Raw genomic sequence first — 22,201 nt, 5'->3', positions numbered from 1 at the left:
GACAGTCTTACCAGAGGAATAACAAGGACTGTTTTTTAAATGAATAACTGAAGCAAGTATTGGAGATCTTCAGTAACGTCAACTTCAATAATAAATGAACTCCTACGGCTTCTAACCTGCCATAGTTCAGATCGGTCCTTTTATTTTCTGGATAAAGGCCACTCTGGGCTTTCAGACATATCTGGCAGTAAATGAGGTCAAATCTTTCCAAAAAACACACCACCTTCTAGGCACCTGACCAAATTATTCAGATTTTTAGAAGGTTTTGGCTCATTTGAGTGTTGAATTCTTTTGCAGACCAAGCTGCAAGTGTTACATTTTGCACTGGTCTGGAGCCAAAGAGACAAAGGGAAGAAAGCAGCTGATGGGCAAATCACAGAGCATTTTCCTGTAATAAGCAGATAATTTTGGAAGTAGCTCAAAGGTGATGTATGAAACTGAGCAGTTATTAACCCTGCATGCATTAGGGTAATCTGTAATACATCACTGCATATCTTGGCACTAATTGTCTAAATTCCAAAGTCACTTGGATTTAAATGCTCAGATCTGAAAAATCAAGTCTAGTAAGCTGAGCTTGAATTGTTTTCTTATTAATGATACGTGACCTGAAATAGTGATCACAGTGGTAAAGTTTAGTAGTATAATACCAAAACTAACCACTTTTAACTGACACGTTAGAGACATTAAATTATCTGTAGATCTCTACATTAAATTCAGTATGGTCAAACACAATGGGATCTGGCTAAAGGTCTGGAAAACTGCAGAAAGATAAGAAGTATCACAATTTGCTGTAAGGATTGAACTGGTTCTTCAGTACAGAGCATGTTGAATTGTCTAACATACAGGAAAACGTAGCAAGAACCACACTAAAAACATCCACTGATGGGCAAAAGTAATGGATCACAACTTGTCTAAATTTCAGTACAGTTACAGGCTTTATTGAGTTCGGTTTTGCAATAAGCTCTGTCCCAGGCACAATCATGACTTTCTGATGAGGCAGAAGGTAGCACAGTACAGGGAATTTCATCATTACACTTATGCTTTTTTAGGTGACAGAAAGAAAAACAAACAACAGAAATAATACAGCTAACATCAAAGAATCTCTCAAGTCCTAACACTGTTTAGATTGACAACTTTTGGCACAAAGGTCACCCTTGGAAGAATGGAATTGATCAACAGTTTTTATTTCATGCTTCTGCTGGAAGTGGCTCAATTTTTTAACATGCAGCATTTTGTAAAAATATCAATCAAGGGGGAAAGTAATAAGAAAACAGATCTGAAGAAGACAGAGTCAAAGAGGGACCTCTGGAGGTCCCTGAGATGTGATCATTCCCCAAGGTGTGGTCTCTAGAACCGACAGTCCCTCTGTCAGCAACATCCCCTTGGTGACAATGCTCGGGAAAACACTCAGCCCATCCACAACAGGTGATTCTACCCCCCAGGCAAAGAGTTCATGAGCTGCCCTACAGCCATCATTTATGGAACTGGCATTTCCTCAAGTATGAGAGGTTCATATAGTTTAACCTGTATCAACCCAAAGTCAGCACATCCAAGAGACAAAGGTAATTGTGGACAATCTTTCCTGGCTCTGCACATTGCATACTGGAGGTGAATCATCCATACCATTCATTAAGGTGAAACAGAAAGCCCCACTGGTGCACAGGCCCCGTGCTTGGACCTCTGCGAAGAACAGTGAGACCCTGACCATCTCTCCTGCAGCCCGCTCTCCGAAGAACCGTGGATTGCAACTGTACCTGGTCCTAGCTCAGCTCTCTGAGGTGAGGGGAGACTTCTTGTTCACCTCGTCCCGATCTGCAAGGAACGACCAACAACCTCGCCTCTACAACGAAACAAAAATACTTGTCCAAATGGTTTTTACCTTCCCTCTTCAGCATGGGATTGTGGGCAGCTGTCACGCCTAATTTTGTAGATCTCTTTGGCCACGAAGCTCAGAAGCCTTCTACACCAGTCATCCAGGGAAAATCCAGCCAGCAATTACAGACACCTCTATGTAATGGGGAACCGTAGGAATGGCAGCCTGTTTTCCCTATTTTTCTCTGGGTATTGCTAATTCCTACTGTAGCTCTTGAAGATCTTATTAAGAACAAACATAACTAAGCTGCGCTGTACTTTCGTAGACTAATCTTTAATAAAGTTACAAATTGTGTCTATTTACCATAAACCTATCTCTCCTAAATGAAAGCTTAGTGGGCCAGCGATGAATAGTTTTGATACTACTTTCCCATGATTTCCTTTTCAGTCATTTCAATGTGGAATTGGCATTCATTTGAATTGCCACTGATGCCTACGTTCAGACTAAATAGAAGCATTACAGCTTTTCTGAACAAATTGACTGTTAAAACATGATAGACATTTATTTAATTGCTTTCTGAGCAAATCCTAAGCCATACAACAGCATGGAGGTCAAGAACAGAAAATCTCTGACATTTCAGAACATTATCATTAGATGAGACCTTGAGACATCTGTGTGTAAGTTAATGGCTGTTCTGCTTTCATGTATAATGCCCTATTTCTCATAGAAGAGCTAATATCTATAAATTTTTCATTTGCTGCCTAGTAGATTTCAATAAAAACTTAAGAGGTTTGAATTCAGTGTGTGTTTCATAGATTAGTGCTCTAAGGATTTTTTTCAGCTGCTTAAAAGTAACCATATGCAGAGAATGCACTGGCCTGTTTATAACTCTCTCTCTCAAAAAAAACCCCAAGACCACATTCTACTGTGTCAGAAATACTGTTTAAGTATATAAGGGTTTATTAGTTTTTTGACGGTTTTGGTCACTATTAGATGAATAACCCCAAAACATACAGTATTAAATGTAAGAATAAATTCCATCTCGTCTGAGCCAGTGTTACTCCAGCAGACAGAGCCCGTGTGCATGTACTACATACATCATCCCAGCTGTCAGAGCAGGGCTTTAACATTTAAGTGATTTAAGATTATAGATCATAGGCCACTTGCTTCCCCTTAAGTAATAATAATAAATACACTAATGCTTTTAGTGTCATTGTTAATTCCTCATTTGTGAACACTCAGAGACGGGTTGAAGTGCTGTGGTTTGAAGATGGGATTCGAAGATGAGCTATCCCCGAGGAGAACAGTGAAGTCTAATCTGTGTGCTTAAGGCACCATCGCTTCGGTGTGGGAGAACAAGGCCTCTCCCACATGTAAACACAATCAATGGAGGCTTTAAAACAAAGTTCTGTTTGAGACAGACATTTCCCACAAGGAGCAACGATTAGACCTTCATTAATTTTTCTCCATGCTAACCTCCACTTCGTCTTTGCTGCGTGTCTGATAATGGACTCATCCTTACTGGTTTTAGCTAAGACCTTATTTAGAGAAGTGTCATTCAAAGGTAGATTCGTGAGTTCTGACACAACACATCTACACATGTTAAATGGTAGTAATTCCAATCAAGCCATGAAGTGTACTTCAATTTCAAGTATATGAAGTTAAAATCTTTAGTTTTCAAAGAAACACATACACATGCTTATTTTTAGTACCTCAAATTGCTAGGGTGGTTTATCACCATAGGAACCTACTGTAACACTTCTTACATATATTAATCTTCTTGTCCTCTGAATTTAGATTTCAAAACAAAGCCATTTCAACACGTTGAGTGACTGAATGAAATGTATTGTAAATCTGTGGCAAATGATGTTGCAAAACACATTCCAGTGTGACAGTGTAGATATATTTGGAACAGTTTAGGATGTAATAATGTATGTTAGGTTTAAAAACAGCTGTGGATGACGGAAACTGGAAAGTTTAGAAACTCTTCTCTAATTTCCACGTGTTGTGAGCATACAGGATAAGCTTATTGAAAGACTCTTAAAAAGAACAGGAATGGGAAATCATTTGATGCAAAAATGTATGAACTACAGACTGGTTAGGATCTCACTATTGGAGCTCTGAAATCCAGACTGGAAGGAGCTCCTAAGGCCGTGTCCAGGCTGCTAAGCTAAGCAAGCGAAGCTAGTCAAGATACTATCCCAACGTACACTGGAGCAGTGCCTGGATTTAGCAGCTCAGCTGCAGGTGCAGCGTAGTCCTGCTAGCCTCACTGTTCCTATGGTAATAAATCTAAGCCTGTGTACCTTGGAGGTCTCTATAGCGTACTCCCATCCACTTGATGCTCTGGGATTAGCACAGATGGATTCAATTTAAATGCAGAGTGCCTTAAAATGGACTTGAAGGGATAAAGATGGAACTAATGGAAGAGGAATGCTCAGCCCTACAAGACTAGTCTCTGGAACTGTACCACTGTTCCCCTCAACTCTCAGCTGGGATTTATATTTTCTAATTTGTCTTGGTGAAGCATATCACAACACTGTCCTGAGTGGAATTAGAGGTAGAAAAGCTGTTTTGTTATGAAACAGATTTCTACCCTTCCCCAAAACCAATCTGCACTTCACGACATCAATTTTCAGTTAAGGTCCTGAAGCCAAAAGCAAACTGCCTTAAACTCATACAGACTCAGGGATGCTCAGTGTGGGCACTAAGGGCTGCTGGTGCTGTTGCTTTTGCAGACTTGCAGGCTGTAGGGGATACAAAATACCAACATATTCAAACCGATGCTCAAGTTCTTACGTTTATCTCGTCTCTGTTCTTCTGCAACACTGGCTTTTCTGGGAAGTTCGATTAGATCCAAATACTGATGTCCAGATGCAGAGGTTCCTGAAATCCTTCCACTGTTATAAATAGGTTTTGGATCCAGGCCTAAGTTTAGGCAAGTCTTTACCAAGGGAAAATTGTTAAAAACCTAAGTCACAGATTTTACAGCCATATTAATTATCTAGCTAAGCAGCCATTACTGTCTTACAGACCAGAGAACACTGCTTACCATGAGCTGAAGATTATAGCTCTAACTGCATTTTTATAAGCTATAAAACCGGACATGTGGAAACTATGGAAGGAAATTTCAGTAATTAAAGCATAGGTTTTCCTCATTAACTGCAGAGCATCATTAAAATCTAATGAAACTGTGGCAGAATAATACAGTATTCTGGCTTAGCTACAAGGAAATAAATGCAAATGAAAATGCCATTTTTACATGTTTTTGAGTTTACATTGTAAGACTGAATGTATTCTTAGTAGTTTACAATAGAAAAGCTCACTTCTAACATTGTATGAATCAGCATTTGGAAGTTAGGGTATTAGTGTATAAGAAATAAACATATTAAAGAATGAGGCATACTGAACCAAAAAATCAAAATCTGTACTAATTAATATTGTTTTATTTGGTATGGTAAGCTGAATTTCATTGCAGAAAATGAGTATGATAACTGTTGTTGCACCAGCATGATGTAAAACTAAATTTGTCAGTGTAGCAACTTTAATTTTGCATGTCTGAACAAACTGCATCATCATCCCGTACTACACAATAGATTTAGACAAAGCAAGAACTTCAAAGCTCTGTAAACACTATACATTTTAGGACATTAATCTGCCATGACAATTCCTTGCCTTCCCTCAGAAAATTGCTTTCTAAGTTCTCAGACAGCAAATCTTCATGGAAATTGGAGACTGAGAGCCTAATTTCAGCTGATGTGTATCAGCTCCACAGATGTCAAAGGAGCATCACCAGTCTCCAGAAATTCTATATCTTAAAACCTTCATTCTAGGCACTGCAGGTGGAAACCCTCCCATCTGATTTCAACCCTCTAAAATATCCAGCCCAAAGCTAGACAGACTCCACTACACATATCTTAGAGAGAGAAGCTCGGAGGACAGTTCACTCGGTCCAACCTGAAAATGGATGAAACACTCTGTAGACAACCTTTTCCTTAACAGACCTTTGAAGACAGCTGAATAACCACTCCTTTCTGAGGGCAAAAGTCAGATAGGACTTCCACCCAGCACAGCTGCCAACACTACCACATTTTCTGCATCTCCCTAGCAACCAAAGGCCTTAAGTTCTAGCTGAGAGATTTCAGCTCAAGATCAATCCCTACTGCCATTAAATCCTATACTAATTAGGCTGATGGTATGTCGATGTCCTGGGCATCAGCAGAAGGTCCAAGCCTATCAAACTCATTTCATTGCAACTCACAGATGCCAATACTTTTCAGAAAATACCGATTAGTATAGATTTGACATTAAATTCTGTCTTCAGACATAATTTGAAGATTAATTTCCCGTTGATTTCAATAATTCAGTAAATTAAAATTGTTTAGCATTTTGGTAAAGTAAGACCAGAAAGCAGAAAACATTTACCATAATGAAGAAAGGCGTATTTCCAAAGTGGCACAATCATCACTTTTGACAACATTCAATTTTTGGTCCAACCACAACCACAATAAAGGAGTAGCATGCAGTTAAGAATTTGTTAGTAAGTTACATGCTGTTACACAGTTCTAATTCAAAGAAAGCATAAAATACACAAACTCTATCTAAATTGTTACCTCACGTACTCATACCTTCTCTGTGTCAATTCCTTTCGACATGGACCAGGTTGAGACAATATAATCCATGACTCTTTCACTAAGGCCTTTTGGGACTTGATATAATTTTAGGAAATCTCTCACATTGTTCAGCATTTCGTGGTATCGGTTGGTGTTGGCATACATCTGCTGGAAAATAGTGGTGACATTTCCAAAAATAGTTGCATAAAGAAGAGCTGGAAAAAAAAGTCACAAAGATAATGAAAAATAAATATGCGTGCTCCAGTAAAATGCCAGTCACTCATGATTTCAAAGACAGAAAAATGGCATCAGCTAACAATAGAAATTCCCAGGTGTACGGCCACTAGGACAAGAGGAGGACAAGGCAGAGCAGGAAGTACTCCCTCAAAGCCACTCTTGGCATTATCTTCTTTTCTGGTTTGATTCTCCTTTTTCTAAACATGCTGTCAAGCTCAGCCTGGTGAGTTGTTCTAAAGAACGACATGCCATATTCAAGAAAACCACACGTTCTGAGTAAGCCTTTCCAATTGATAAGGCATCATATTCAGTATACTATTGCAAGTGTGATGTGGTGAAACTCTGTTTGAAAGAGAACAGTGGATTTCTGAAGTCTAAATTTGACAAAGCACTCAAGCAAAACCATAAATGTACACCTTTGTTTGTGCTGTCACGAACAGTGGTGGATTGAAAGATAGTCTTAAAGCCAAAGAAGTTTAAAGCTCCTTATTGAGTCACAATATAATTACCCTTGCAATGAAGCCCAAAATGACATTCTTCCATTAAGCAGCATGGGTTCTGCAGAAAAGAGAATTATGCTGATTTCTCATAATGCCAATGCATGGCCCTTCACTTCTGCTCTTGACATTATCAGATACACAGAAGTCTGCCCGTCATTTTTAATGATCTTTGCTCAGAGGTACAGTATACTGAAGTTCAGCTACGCATTTCCACATTGCATTCTTTAAAAGAAACAACCACAGAAATGGCAAAAAATTACCCACTGTGAAAGGAAAAATACTTTCTGTCTCTCAGTGCATAATGTCTTCCCTCTACACAACACGTCCATATCATTCCAGAAAGCTCACTTTGTTTCGTAGTCATTTACTATTGTTTATCATCCCTCCTTGAAAGATGGCATTTTTAAAGAAACATTATGCTTTCCTAAGGCCTATTTGATAAAAAAAAACTGTACTTCCATATCTCACTGTGCTTTTCAGTACGTCAATATAAAAATTAGATGCTGGAGCTCATGAGAAATACAATGTTCACTGTTTCATCAATGTCAAAGGGTTTTTTTGAATCTCAACTGACAAGACTGTACTGAGTAAGGTCTTACAGAGAGAAGTGTAGATGAACACAAGGTTTCAGTTTTAGAGAGCACAGCAGATGAATACTCTATGTGATTATGAAAAATAAACCTCTCTGCAAAGACTGATTAACATCCCCCCCTTGCTTTACTGTTCATTGTTTTATATTTGCTAGCCACTAAAGGGTTTTCCATACCTCTGTGCCCACCTGTATAGATAGCAACACTTACTCAGAGTATATGAATATTAATAGTATAAAAAGTTTAGGATGGATGAATGCCCCCTGAACTGGGTTCTTTTCAGCTTTCTTCGCTCCTTTGGACTTCGCAGTTGGACAAACTTGACAAAGCACCACTTCTAAGTGTGACATTCTTCATCCTTCTGATAAACGTGCTAATTTATCTTGAACTCAGCTCATCAGATGAGTGCAGAACATCCCCCTTTCTCACCTTCTGATGATGGAATGTTAAAATGATTGTGACTATTAAAGGTAAAGAGAAATCAGAACTGGCCCCACAGCTCTGTCTTTTTGCATGACTAAAATGTATTGAATTCTGTAACTATATTCACATTCCGTCCTGTGAATAAGCAATGGCAGTGCACTCAGCCCACCTGGCCATGTAAACCTACACAGAAGACATAGGCTGATTGAAAACATGACACAGTGCCCAGTTAGATAGGGGGAAAAAAAGATACTCAGTTCTGACACTTGCCAGGCTAGAAACAGTTATGTATGGTGAAAACAGCTCGTTCGAAGCAAACGCCACATCTCCCCTCCTCTGCAAAAAAAAAAAAAAAAAAAAAAAAAAAAGACTCTTTGGAAGGGCATATTTGTAGAAAATGCTCAGCCAGAAGAGAAATTCTAGTTCTGTGCCTCTTAATATAGGATCCTGGAAAGCTGTACCCAAAGAGAGCATGTCTGCTCAAGAAATTAAGGATAGAATAAATCACTGGAACAAGATTACAAAATCTGATGGAAACATTACCCCATAGAACTCCACTAAGTCAGAATTCACAAGCCTACAGGCCACAGAGCCTGCATGCAAGTTACCTTTGCTCACCAGCACACAACTTGAGGATGGGAGAAGCGTATCAGCAGCAAACATCACCAAGAGGAGCCTGACCAGGGAGGTGAGCTGGTTCTGCTCCTCAGCTGGCTGCTCTCTGCACAGACAGCTGGCAGCCTCTGGAGCCCTGTGGGTTCCCCTGTCCTTGAGATCTGCAGGCACTGCTAATGGGCACTCCTCAGCCTGTAAAAGCTGAAGGCTCTCCGTAAGTGACCCATAATTTGCAAAAGAACACTTGCCTAATGAGCAAATATCACAGGGGCAGGTGTGGACCTTACCTTTAAAAAACAAAGGCAGAGGAGTGCTACTGAAGGCCTTTCAATTTTGGCTGGATTTTAATTATCTTTGGCGGGGAGAAGTGGAAGTACAGATCATTTGCAAAAGGTTTTGAAGCTTATAAAATACTGCGTGACTCCTGAATGCACAAGGATTTAAGCAATCTCTTAAGAAATCTCTAAAATCATACATACACTCCAACAGTTTTAATTTGGTCTCTCCTTTTGCAAGAAGCTCAGGCAAAAGGGAAGAGATGATGCCACACAAGCTGGAGGGGAAATTACTTTATCCGATTCCTTGAAATGACTGGCTAGGTCAGACATCATTTATTCATCTTCTCTTTAATGGCTCAGAGACCTCCAGAATTCTTCTGTTTCCTACAGTCATGTGATACTCACTTACTTAACTGTCCCATCCGTGTAAATCTCAGTCTTCACTAGATTTCATACCGACCAATTTAAAGTAATGATGTAGAAATATTTCCTCTCAGTCCTAAAGGTGGATCAACTGTTATCTTAATTTCCATTTAGACTCTTCAGTGTTAAAGAAGTGTTCCCTACATTATATACGAGGATCAAAGTTGCACACATTTATATATCTAAAATGTGTGTTGCAATACCAGACCCGTACAGGCATAAAATATTTTTGCATGATTTAGCAACGGTGTTACATAAAACTTTAGGACTGTTTAAAAACAAGGAGCTTTCGTTAAAAAAAGAAAGAAGACAACTCAGAGTTACCAAAATTATCCCAGAGTATTTCAGATCTCTCATTATCCTGACTGTATGCTACACAAATCCAAGTAGGAACATCTGCCTTCAGGAGTTGGAGACTTGACTGAGAGATGAAACTTTCTCTATGGTGTGCTCTACAATAAAGTATTATTTAAGGACATACAAGGTACCTTTAAACCAATTTTAAAGACGATGAAGCCTCGGTTCTGGAAAAATATACAGTTATTTTTGCATGCTGCAGAGGCTGGCTGCACCTTCTTCAAAGAATTTTTGGTATTAGGCACTCTTCTAAGATTAATTGATTAATCTTATAAAAGCTACATCTCTCATTGGAGAGATTAGATATAAATCCCACTTTGTAGGACTGTAGGCACATAATTAGATATAAGTTCCAAATACAAATGTGTGATTTATTTTAAAAGTGGTTTGCTGTTACTCCTTTCCTCCATGCAATGGCTCAGACTGCAAAACAGCTGAAGGCTCTGCAAGTTAAAAAGAAACAACCTCTTTCCACCTAGTCCCCCTGCAGTCATATCATTGCAATTTCTGTGCTACATAATCCAACATATTTATCCTCCCATAAGCCACACCAAGCCTTGCTACATCCAGCCAAAGACCTGGACTCTGCAGTGAATTTCACCTCTGAACTTCCCACCATAATCACCTGACTGCTGAAATAAGGGGAGAGTTGAATGCAGCCGTGTCCAAGAAATTACTGCACCAGCATGAATCCATCACCCACATAGCCTATATGCACTACATACAGTTCCTGCATCCAGCTGTATGTCCCACATTGCCAGCACAGCGAGGGAGGTGGTGGTCCTCCATAGAATCATAGAATCACCAAGGTTTGAAAAGACCCACAGGATCATCCAGTCCAACCATCCATCCATCACCAATGGTTCTCACTAAACCATGTCCCTCAACACAACGTCCAAACACTCTTTGAACACCTCCAGGGTCGGTGACTCCACCACCCCCCTGGGCAGCCCATTCCAGTGCCTGACCACCCTTTCAGAGATGTAGTATTTCCTAACATCCAGCCTGAACCTTCCCTGGCGCAGCTGGAAGCCATTCCCTCTAGTCCTATCACTGGTTATACAAGAGAAGAGGCCATACACTCCTCTGTCTCACACTGCAGTCCACAGAAGGTGCACAGCTCCTCCACGGGCCCAAGTGATGTTCACCCCCGCTCTCCTGGCTCAACGCTTTTTGACAACATAGTTATGCAAACTCTAAATTAAGAGGATAATGGTAACAATGATAGACTTGTAAAAATCTCTGTTTGCACTGATGAGATATTTGACAAGAACTAAATAATTATGTAATTACAAGGATCATCAGTAGTAAACTGTAGGAATTGACACTCGCCCATTCTTTTCTTTACAAGGGATGCTGTTTGCACAGCTGAGTGGAACAGCTGCTTTGGATGCAGTCACACATTTTGCATACTTTATGCATAAATCCTTATAAAAACAAGGGCTTTCAACCACACTTGCGCAGTCACTAATTTTTAATGGGAGCATTTTTGTTTATAAGAGCACTCAGGAAAAGGAAAATATTTAGTTTAGAGCTCCAATGCCTCTTCACCATGCAAACGTGATGTGCTATATTTTGGGACACAGTTGCAATCCAAGACAAGCCAAATTGGTACAGAATACAGTACCATGGTTTGCTGAGACAGTCTTAAATTAAGGTTTGTGTTGCCCATGCCTATTAGCATGTCCAGCTTCCAGCCCCTAGGAAGCGACAGTAGCAGAAGTTGGCTAAGGTTCCTTGGCAGCATACACAGGAAAAAATCCTCCTGAATTTAAGCACCAAGGGCTGCCTAGGTCTGACAGTGCAGCTGTCTAAGCAGCTTGAGGTTACAGCTCAAGTACAGTATCTTCCCTGCTCAGCACACACTACCACAGTCACCCCATGCTATTAGACCACTTCGTGCTGCGCATCAGAAGCACAGCCTTGCACAGGTTTAGTGATCTCCTCTTGGCATTCATATGCAATTTCTGGCATTTTCTTTCATCTGGAAAGCTTTGCATGTCTTGGTTCTGCTTCTTCTTCACTGTATTATTCCATGGTGGTGAGCATGCAGGCAGACACAGCCTGAAAAATGGCAGTGACTGCACCATAACAGGCAGCAGGGCAAGCAGCATAACCTCTGTTAACTGAGCAGCACAACCTCACGTCACTTGAAAAATCTGTCTTGTAGTGAAGGAGCCTTAGCTGTGGAAACTGCTTCCCTGAGACCTCTGCTGTAAGAGGCTGAGAGTTAGGCTTTTTCTACCTGTTTCATATGCAGTGGAAATTGGACCTAGTGGGTCACAATCTCTGGTGGTGACAACTGGTGGAGGGACATTTAAGTTTCCACTTACAAAAAGAGTACGACATAAATAGAGAGAAACGTGAATTATTAAAATGAACCCTTTCTAATACTAATGCTTCGTTATTTTTATTTCTCCAGAAATTCAACACCTCCTCACCAAACGGCCCATCTTGTATTTGAGATGCTGCATGAAGTCCTCTGCCATAGTAAATGTTCATAGTAAGGCAATCACTTTCCTAAAGGCATTAAAGTGCAAAAGGAAAGCAGTGAGGAAGAAGATGACCAAAATTCATGAAAATTGTGTTTGCCAGGAACTCCACATCTCCAGAACTTTGCTCCCTTCCTCCTTTATGATTTTCTCCATTTTGAGTATTATTCTTAGCATTGCCTCATTTCAATGCAAATCTCTCCATCCCTTCAAAAGTCTCAGTGGTGACTGTTAAACAATCACACAGCCATCCCAGAAATCCTTCATGCTCCTTTCTCCATCGGAGAATAAAAGCACAATAACACTGGTCTTCAGTGTTATTACTGGCTAGTGCTTACACCTGTGGATTGAAACCATCCCATCTGCCCTCCTCAGTGTGTCTCCCTGTGTCAGATCTGTCACCAGGAGCGAGTACAAGGTGCATAGGATCTCCTACACTGCTGTATGGAAGGAAGCATGGGAACCAACAGTCCCTCAGAAACAATCATTTCCAGAAAGAAAAATTATCTGTGTAAAGTTGGCAGCTGTCAGTATTACTGTGTGAAACAACCTGACAGCTTTTTGCTACATTTGGGTTTTGGGGGTTTTTTGGTTGTTTTTTTTTCCCTGCATTTTTCTTCCTTTCTTCAGCATTTTTAAGGGATTTTTTAGTGGAACACCAAGTTCTTGTCACGTTAAGATTAAGCCAGGACAGCAATGTTGCTGGAGGCAGGATGCCAGAACATCACTTGAGCACTGAGGAATACTACCTGAACTGCCTGTCTTGTTAAAATACAATAGGAAATTTGTATACATACCTTCCAAGTACTTAACTGCACTGGAAGGTATTTCTAGCTTCCAGTCACAAAACCAGGACATGGTTTTGTGAGAACGATTGGTGATGGGTGGATGGTTGAACTGGGTGATCCTGTGGGTCTTTTCCAACCTTGGTGATTCTATGATTCTTTGATTCCATCTCCTAGCTCTCTCCTTCCAGGCTCACTTTTCCCCCATATGCCAATGTAAAAATCTGTACCGCATATACATATTGGTGTGCACTGGACACTCACAAAGACTACACGTATCTACATCATGTAGATTTGCACAGGTATGACTGTATGTGTAAGTAGAGGTGAACATACAGTATGAATGGGCTTAGGCATCCTGCAACCATCACTCTTCCTTCCAGTCTTCTAATTTTCTCATTCTTTCTACTTCTCCCAAGTCTAACACTGTTTATTTAATTATATGTTCAATCTGCTTCTCAACACAATTAATAAGAAAGGAATCAGAACAATGAGGTAAATGATCTCAGCTACAAAACACTGGCCATGCATGGCCTTGAAAGATAAGGAAAACACAGCAGTTGGCATAACAGAGTATCGCTTACGCAGTAACTACCTGAAAACAATGAGACAGAGCACAGGTAAAGCAGTGCTGTTTCTATGCAGTAGTTCCTGCCTTCTGTCTTTTAATTAATCAGCCTGTACTCCCTGAGGATAGGTCTTGTATGTAATTAAAGGCTATTTTTAGGAGGAACAAAACAAAGCACTTAATGCTGTTAAATACTAAAAACCTCCAAGCTGGAGGTGATGCTTACCTCCCGTTATTTTCACAATAATTCTGCTTTGTAAAATGACCACAGAGCTGACACAATTGAACCAAACGTTGATTCTCACTCATACAAGTCATCCACACACACAAAAATCTCCCCTCACATCTTCTTCTCTGCAAATTCAGGATCTGGACAGAACAGAGCAAGTTTTATGTGGTGATGCCGAAAGCCTGTCTTAAATTAAATGGGTCTTCCCTCAAAGTAACAGGAGGATGAAAAGTAATCCATAAAGACTTTAGACAATTCACCTTCACATTTTACAAAACTGAAGTAATTTATATCAGAACATTTTTTCCTCCTGTCTCAACTTTAAGCCTTTGGAATCTCACCAATGGAAGAAAATTCCATTTTGACACACATACACAAAAAAAAATGTGTTAAGAGCATAAGAAAAAATGGAGCACTCACTACAAGCTCACTGCTCACATCCTTTATCTCAGTATTGATTTAGCCACGGCAGATGCTGAACTCCCACTGGGCCGGATGGCTTCTTCAGGGCCTCGCTGGTGGTTGTTCTCTAAAGCAGTTATAGTGAAACCTAGCTGCAAAAACACGTGTGTTTTCCACTTATATAGCCCACATTCACCTTTGCTGGTGCTACAAACTGCTCCACTTATGAACAACGGTGTGGTAAAATGGCAGGCAATACTCTAAACATATTTTTGCACTTTCCCTCAGCAGAACACAAGGACAGACAGTAATGTGCATGTAGAACTGGACGTTGGCACTCCAGAGGTCACAGACAGGTCTGTTTTCAGATGAAACAAAAGCTGCCTAAATACAACCTCAATCACATTTCCCACCAGTGCCCCGGCTCTCCACAATACCAAGCAAACCAATGCTGCAGGAAACAGCAGCAGCCATTGATGTTGCAAGAAATCCTTGCATATTCAACAGAACAATGAAAGATTGCATACACCAGCCAACCAGAAGAAAGAAAACAAGTCTAGCTCTTCACTTTAGCCACTGTGGACGCATTGCCAAAATCTGCATCTCAATCTCAATCTCACTACGTGAGATAGGAAAAGGATCTGTATTTCCTGGCAGCCAGTCCTGCAGCACCCCTCGTCCCTGCCCAGCTCCTTCTGACCAGCACTTGTTTCTATCTGATTACCCCTGTTTTCTTGCTCATTGTTCCCGGAAGGAGATTCTGGAATTAAATTTGCTGTATTTCCATTCCTAAATTAACACTAATTTCACTGAAGTCAATGAAACTGTATTGATGTCTGGAGAGCATCAGAAGAGAGTAATTGAGTGTATTTTACCACTTTCCTTTGCCTTTTTTGTGGATGTTTAGCAGCATCTTTAAATGTCCCATTTCACTTAAACACATTTATTCTGCTCTTCCACCTTACAATAAAGTCACCCTCTGTGTGATGATGGTGTTCTCACTGTACAGCTCCAGAAGCTGACTGGAAAATGCATATAGCCCTGGGAGCTGCAAACAGCGACAGCAGCGACACATAGCATCACACCAACTGCCCATGGAGGCCAAAATCCCCTCCCTGAATGCAGCTCCTCATGAATACTTTGGATAAGACCATAAGAAAGAAGGCGCACTGGGCATTTTCTTCAGTTCCACAAACCCAAGGCCCAGGAACTTTCTATACTGCATACTGCATGCAAGCACAGGTATTTATGGATCACTGACCAGATCTCTCCACTGGGAATACCTAATTCCTTTCCAAAAATTTCTCTCTGCTTTTTCTCACCGAACATCATCATAGAATCATATCAGAGAGTCATAGAACAGCTTGGGTTGGAAGGGACCTCAAGGATCGTTCAGATCCAACCCCCCTGCCACAGGCAGGGCTGCCAACCTTCATATATCTAATACTAGACCAGGTGGCCCAGGGCCCCATCCAACCTGGCCCTGAACACCTCCCAGGATGGGAGCCTCTCTGGGCAGCCTGTTCCAGCACCTCATATCATTTAGTCCTGCTGCACCAGCATTACACTGGCCACCCCCAGCTCCCCTTGTGAGAAACACCTCCTCTGCTCCTTCTGTGCACCACTCCTGGTTTCTCCAAGCTTTCCTGTGCTGTACTTTCTCCGTCATTAAAGCCCTCATCTAATTGACCTCTGGTTTAGAAATCATTCTTGCACAGGTATAGCTAGCCATTTGTTGCCTATATGTGCTGACGCTGAATTTCATCTGTCCTTTTCACAACTGCTGCTGCGGAGGGATTGATACATCAAACCAGAACCCCTAATTTCAGGATTAAGAAGAAAAAAGACCTGCTGCAGAAGGGAGTAAAGCTGCACTCATATACAACTATGAGGCAAAGAATTAAAAAAAATCAGGGTAATATTAAATTGCTTCTTAGATTTTTTTTTAGGCTTATGCTAGCATCATGGCTTAGGTCCCTCTAATTGGGAAGATATTATCATATTTCTGCTATAAGAAGCACTGACTATTTCTCAGAGCAGGCAAATACAGATAAAGCTGTTCTGTCTTGAACATTATCCAACAGTGAATAAGCTTACCCTTAAAGTCCAGTGAAAATACATGAGAGGTTTGACAGAATAAAGACATCTAGATGTGACCTAAGCATTTGACAGCTGTGGGATGCCTCTCAAACATTAATTCTTTAGCAGCAAGAGTAAGCATTAGTTTCTAAAATGCATGTTCAGCCTCCCACTTTGGCAGTTCCAGTGTCACACAATTATATCTCCTTTTAAAGAAAGATGCTTCACAGCCATATACTCAAGTAGAAATGAGATTCTTTACAAATGCAACAGATTAAGTAACTTGATGCCTTTGAAGTATTTCTTCATATGCTGATATGCTCATATTCTGAAATATTTATTACATCAGGGTCTCTTCTCCTCCATATTTTGCCAATTGTTCTCAGCTATTACAAGGCACTAATAGCTGGGCATGTATTCCATGCATTAAATTATATGCAGAATAGGAAATCTATGTGGAATGAGAAGTTTGGCTGTTTGTTGAGGTTTTTTGGTCCCTCTGTGTTAATGACCTAATCCTGTTAGTGCTACCAGCGCTGGCAGATATCATTCCTGTTCAGTTGTCCCCCTCACTGAATACTTCTGTGAGTACGAAACAGCTATAAGCCTTGCAGGATGAAGTCTTCAAACGCAATGAAATGAAATTCAACAACAACCCATTTATTAAAGCATCTTCTCAGGCATTCCAGCCTGCTTGTTCCCAACCCTTTGTGGTATGGTACATTCATTTTATACTGAACTATTAATTGTAGTTGACTTTGCAAAGCTGTTTTCTTTACATTTTTATTCAGTTTTGCAAAATCAGTCCCAGCAGAGCTCATTTTATTCCCCACAGTTTCTTTGATCAAATTGCAAATATTTCTTTTAATCTTTTAAGGCATAGGAATTTATTATCTGAGGAGCAGAGCCTCTTCATCTCCTCTACTGATGGTTTGGGAGAATCAATCTTTCACATATTTCTCACTTTATGCAAGTGTTTATTCCTGTAAGTACACATTATTAAGTATAACATGAAAACACATTCACTTAACCTAAATAAAAACACTTTGAACCAAATTTGCAAGCTAACCTACCTTGGTTCTTAATTACATTAAACACATTTTTCCCAGAGGTCATGATCCAAAATTTACTGAGGTCAATGGAAACTATCTGCTGATGATGGAGAGTTTCAGGTTTGGCAGTAAACACAAACATTCATCTCCTCCTTCAAGAACCTGCATGTGGAATTTCCCAGAGCCACGACAAAGGGCCTTTGGGAAATGATTTGATGTTTTTAGCATCTGCTCTCACTAAGTTCATTGCAACATGGACACTGCCTATACAGAAGGGTAGCTCTTGTTATTGAAGCAAGAGGGAACTAAAGAAAAATGATGCTAATAATATCACAGCCACCATCACATATTTGATATATATACAAAGCTCTTACAGAGAAAAATAAGCAATTTGGCTTCATTCAGTATCTTCTACTTCAGCTCTCCATGTTATATTTTTCATAGAAAAATTCAGAATAACTCACAGAGAGGAGACATTTTCTTAATCTCTTAATCACTCCTTTTTTTCTCTTTTTATACCATCAAAGTGAAAAGTTTGTAAAAAATAAAGCAATATTTCCTCCGATTTTTTAAAACCTTTCAAGCAGAAAACAAAGAGAAGGATTCCTCTCCAGTTTGTTTTCAGTGCAAGAAAAGAGCTTAAGAGAAGAGAAAGAGAATGAACAAAAGAGAACTTCTCCGCTCCCTTGAAAACAAAGGCAGACACAGCTGAGGACTAAAAGAAATAAAACCCCAACTTGCGTATATTAATTCCTTGTTGCAAAATACCCCATTGTGAACAAAAACCCATTTTCAACAAAACTAAGCTTTCGTTTCACCATATTATTTGAATAAATTTCTACCATCAGGTTTTTTTTTTTCCACTATCTTGATAATTCCCTCCATTCCTTCCTCCTCCCCCAAGTCTCCTTTAAGCCTCTGCTGAAGTTTTCCAGTAGTGATACAGCACATTCCTTGTGCTGCTGAGAAGCTCAGCTGCCTCTCACCTCACATTCCTCTCAGCTGTTTTTCTTCACTTTACTCTATGTTATTCCTAATTATTTATCGTAATTAATAAGATGCCTCCCCTGGGCAGAGCTGGTTGCCATGACATTGTAAGAAATGATTCTATCTTTCCCCATCCCTGGCTCTTTTTTAAGCGTTGATACTGAACATCTCACTTTCACCATCTCCTCAGCTTCACACACGTGTGCAAAAAATAATTAGCAATCTAACCCTTGCAGCCAGGTTTTGTCAGAACAATGGGGCTAAAAATGGTCCTCTCATAAATAAAGTTTTTCTCCTGCTAAAACTGGCCCAGCTGCTGCAGCTTTAGTTCCCTGCCATAGCGCTGCACACCTCTGTCATGTGAAGTGCTGTTAGTCCAGATGCCAAACCACAAACTCTCACCACAGGGGATTTGCTCCAACAAAGTAACTGTAATTAACAGCTTCATCAGCTTCCACCCTGTGACTCCTGATAGAGTTACTAGTGATGCTGAAGGCTCAGGGCTGCTTGAGGACGAATATTTTTCTAACCTGACCGCTGCATGGAGCACCACGACTTGGTTTTGAGCAAGACATGTGACTGGTGGCATCACCCACGGAGCACCTGTGTGTTAGCTAAACTACTACAACACAAGCATAGGCAACTTGCATGCTTTTCCTTGCTGTGTGTTTATCCTCAAACTCAGACATAACCCACCTTTCTACATCTGCCATCATCTTCCACGTACCACCACCATCACACATCCCATTCAGCAGAACGGACTGCCCCCATGGCATGGCATCCAGAACTGGCCACTAAACACAGGAGTAGCAGCACTTGAAGACACAGATGCTCTTCCTCCACAACCTTGCAGGCAGCAAAGCTAACAGTACACCCTTGGCCATGGAGAAGCAGCGTCTCTGTCCTCTGCACGGAAAAAAAGATACGGCTTCATATCATACTTATCACTGGCAAACTGGTGGCTCTCCAGGCTGTTCACTAAGTCGTGACCATAACCAGCAACTGACCAGGTCACTGTTTTGGATGAACATTTTGTCAGGACAGATAAAACCGGTGAGAATGCGGAAGGCAGGGCCATGATGCGCCAGACCTCCCAGGCAGTTTCTGCTAGCCCAGCTAAGGTGGAGATCAACACCAGTGAGGAAATAAGGATCCATTCTGCAAGAGAATGAAATGTCTTCCATGGAAACAAACCAACCGTGTCTGTGCACAACTGTGCACAACTGTGTGATCCAGCTGTATTCTGCATTATTTAATAACATGGTGAAGCTTTTGAGATGAACTTTCCTGTAAGCCTATGGCACAGCCACAAGCTCACTAACAGCAAAGGTAGTCCTGTCAGAATTTTAATAAATCTGGTAATATGCACCTCAAATAATTCCCAATAGAAAAGCCTTGAGGAAAGAATTAAAAAAAAGTACTGCAGAAAATCTTATCTTCTTATAAAGTGGGGAGGAAAAAAAAAAAAGAACATTACCCAGCACTTCACTTTTTTAACTAAAAAAGAAAAAGAAAATTAACAGGTTCTAAATTTATGGGTGGTCTATTTGAATGACAAAAAGATAAAAAGAATCCATATTAGATGCACTGTCTTCTATTTAGAGGAAAGTGACAATAGACATTCTGGAGATGTACGTTATATAAACCTGGAATCTGAAAAATGAAGTTCCAAGGATTGCAAGAGTCGGCCCCTATGAGCTGACTCAACTCCTTTTTCAACACTGCCTTGGAAATGCAGAAGGAAAAGGGGGATAAAAGATGAAGAATAAGGACTGGGTTTAATTAGTAACACAGAATTTTTTGACTCGTTGGCAAAACAACGCTGTTTTAAAACCCTTTTATCTTCAATATTTGAACATCTAATGATCCATCTGTAATCAATACAGAAAAGCTGCCAGCTATTGTGAGAAATAGAAAACTGTCTACATCCAACCATTACACATTACCTGCATTAATGGAGGTGCTGAATTAACACTGTTCTGACAGCAAACCTGCAGACTGATTCCTTTGCCTCAAGCAACTTCAGAGACATTTTGGAGATGTATATTGACTTGAGCACCAGCAAAAGTAAAGAGGGAATGACAGGGAATGTGAAAGAATTTAAGTACAGATTTGCTTTGTTACACTATTTTGGTCTGAGAAAAGCAATTAAAAATAGGATGATTTAAGATTCAGGAATTTGGGTAGTAGCCTAATCTGAATGCCTCGTCTCAGCCTCGGGCAGACCACAGAAACAACAACAGTTCCTTCATTGCAGGTCAGAGCAGAAGCAAACGAAGTAAGATCTAATTCCTGTCCTTCATCTTAACAAAAAAATAAAAGGAAACAAACAAATACTCCCTAAAACATTTAGAAAGGAAACATAATAACAAATGCAGTAATGCCCTCTCAGCTGTCCATAAAGTTGATAGTGCTTTTAGCAGGTCAGATGCAGTGGGATAGCAAATGTAGGTGCAACCTTCTCGCTCTCCAGATCCCCCAAAATTACCTGAGACCGGATCATTTTCAGATTCTCTTTTCAAGAAAGAAACCATAGCTGCTCCTTTTCCCACTCAAGTATCAGTGCAAGAGTATTTCAGCGTCAACATTCAGAATGGAAAACTACACTTGGATGAGTACTTTCAATAGTGAAAAATGGGTCATTGTTAGCGTCCTTGGGCATTGTGGAAAGGATCCACAGATGAAACACAAGCCCAAACCAAAAGTTAAGCAAATTTCCATGTCTGCATCCTTGGAGTTACTCAAAATGACCTGCTGCTTCTCTTTTTAATCAAAATATTCCCAAATCACCTACAACTGTACTTTGCTGCTTGCCTGGAAGTATCATATAACATAGCAGTAGTCTCACACCCCAGCCATATTGGGACCCAGAAACACATCTCGGTAGTCAACATCTGGGCTGGCAAGAGAGAAACAGATTTGGCAAGTGTATGGCAAGGACGAGGCAGTGGCACCTGCAAGCAAGAGTGGCTGATGAACTAGGGAGGATATGAGGAATAGTTAAAAATGGCCAGGCCTGGTCACAGGAGAGTGTGGGCTCATTTGGAAGATGGCAGGAGCCTGGGGCAAGGCACAGAGGAGGACAAGTCAGAAAGGTGACCTGGAACCTCCGGGTGGTGAAAGATGCAGGTTTGAAATGCCTCAGGTTGAGTAGGGTTGGCTGGGCCCTATGGAAACATTAAGATGACCATTTTCTCCCCAGATAGTCCGGTGAGGGCAGCCACTGTGTCAGAGAGAACCTGTTGGCTCATTTCAGGTTGTAACTTCTGGCTCCCAGCTGCATGGTGGTGGTGGATCTCAGGTGGGCAGAGGACCTCAGTAGCCACTGTATCTTACAACCTTCTGTTCATAGGATTTCCAAGACTCGGATACCCACTGCGTTCAACCAGCATCCCACTAAACTATGGCCAATTCATCTGGCTCTTTCCTGATTTTTCTAGTCAGTCCACATCAGCACAGCATGTTTCCTCACACTTGTAGCAGAAAAGTGGGTGTTTATATTCCATCTTCACAGAACTCTATGAGCAGGTTTCCTTTCACTAATAAACCTCTATTAAATTTCTCTGCTAATTTAAGAAGCCAAGGTCACAGCTAAGGAGTTGGAAAGTGCTCTAATGGAATTACTACTCTGAGATGGTTTGAATGTCATCATTTCGTTTTCCAACATAACAAAATCTCCACAATCACATTAAAGATAAAGAGCTACAATAAATGCTGCTGGCTTTTTCAAAGAAAACATCATTATGGATATTAACACC

At 40.6% G+C, this 22,201-nt stretch overlaps 1 protein-coding gene across 1 annotated transcript in view; it reads right to left on the bottom strand.

The window, feature by feature from the left end:
- The window catches only part of KCNH5 (potassium voltage-gated channel subfamily H member 5), a 155,049-nt gene that overhangs the window by 51,732 nt on the left and 81,116 nt on the right, over positions 1-22,201 (bottom strand). Inside the window, exon 8 of the mRNA XM_421414.7 lies at positions 6,442-6,641. Coding sequence (XP_421414.3) covers positions 6,442-6,641 — 200 coding nt within the window. The remainder of the gene's footprint in view (positions 1-6,441; positions 6,642-22,201) is intronic.

Source organism: Gallus gallus, chromosome 5 (assembly GCF_016699485.2).
Source record: "Gallus gallus isolate bGalGal1 chromosome 5, bGalGal1.mat.broiler.GRCg7b, whole genome shotgun sequence".
Lineage (NCBI taxonomy): Eukaryota > Metazoa > Chordata > Aves > Galliformes > Phasianidae > Gallus > Gallus gallus.
This window is presented reverse-complemented; position numbering and strand designations above follow the sequence as displayed.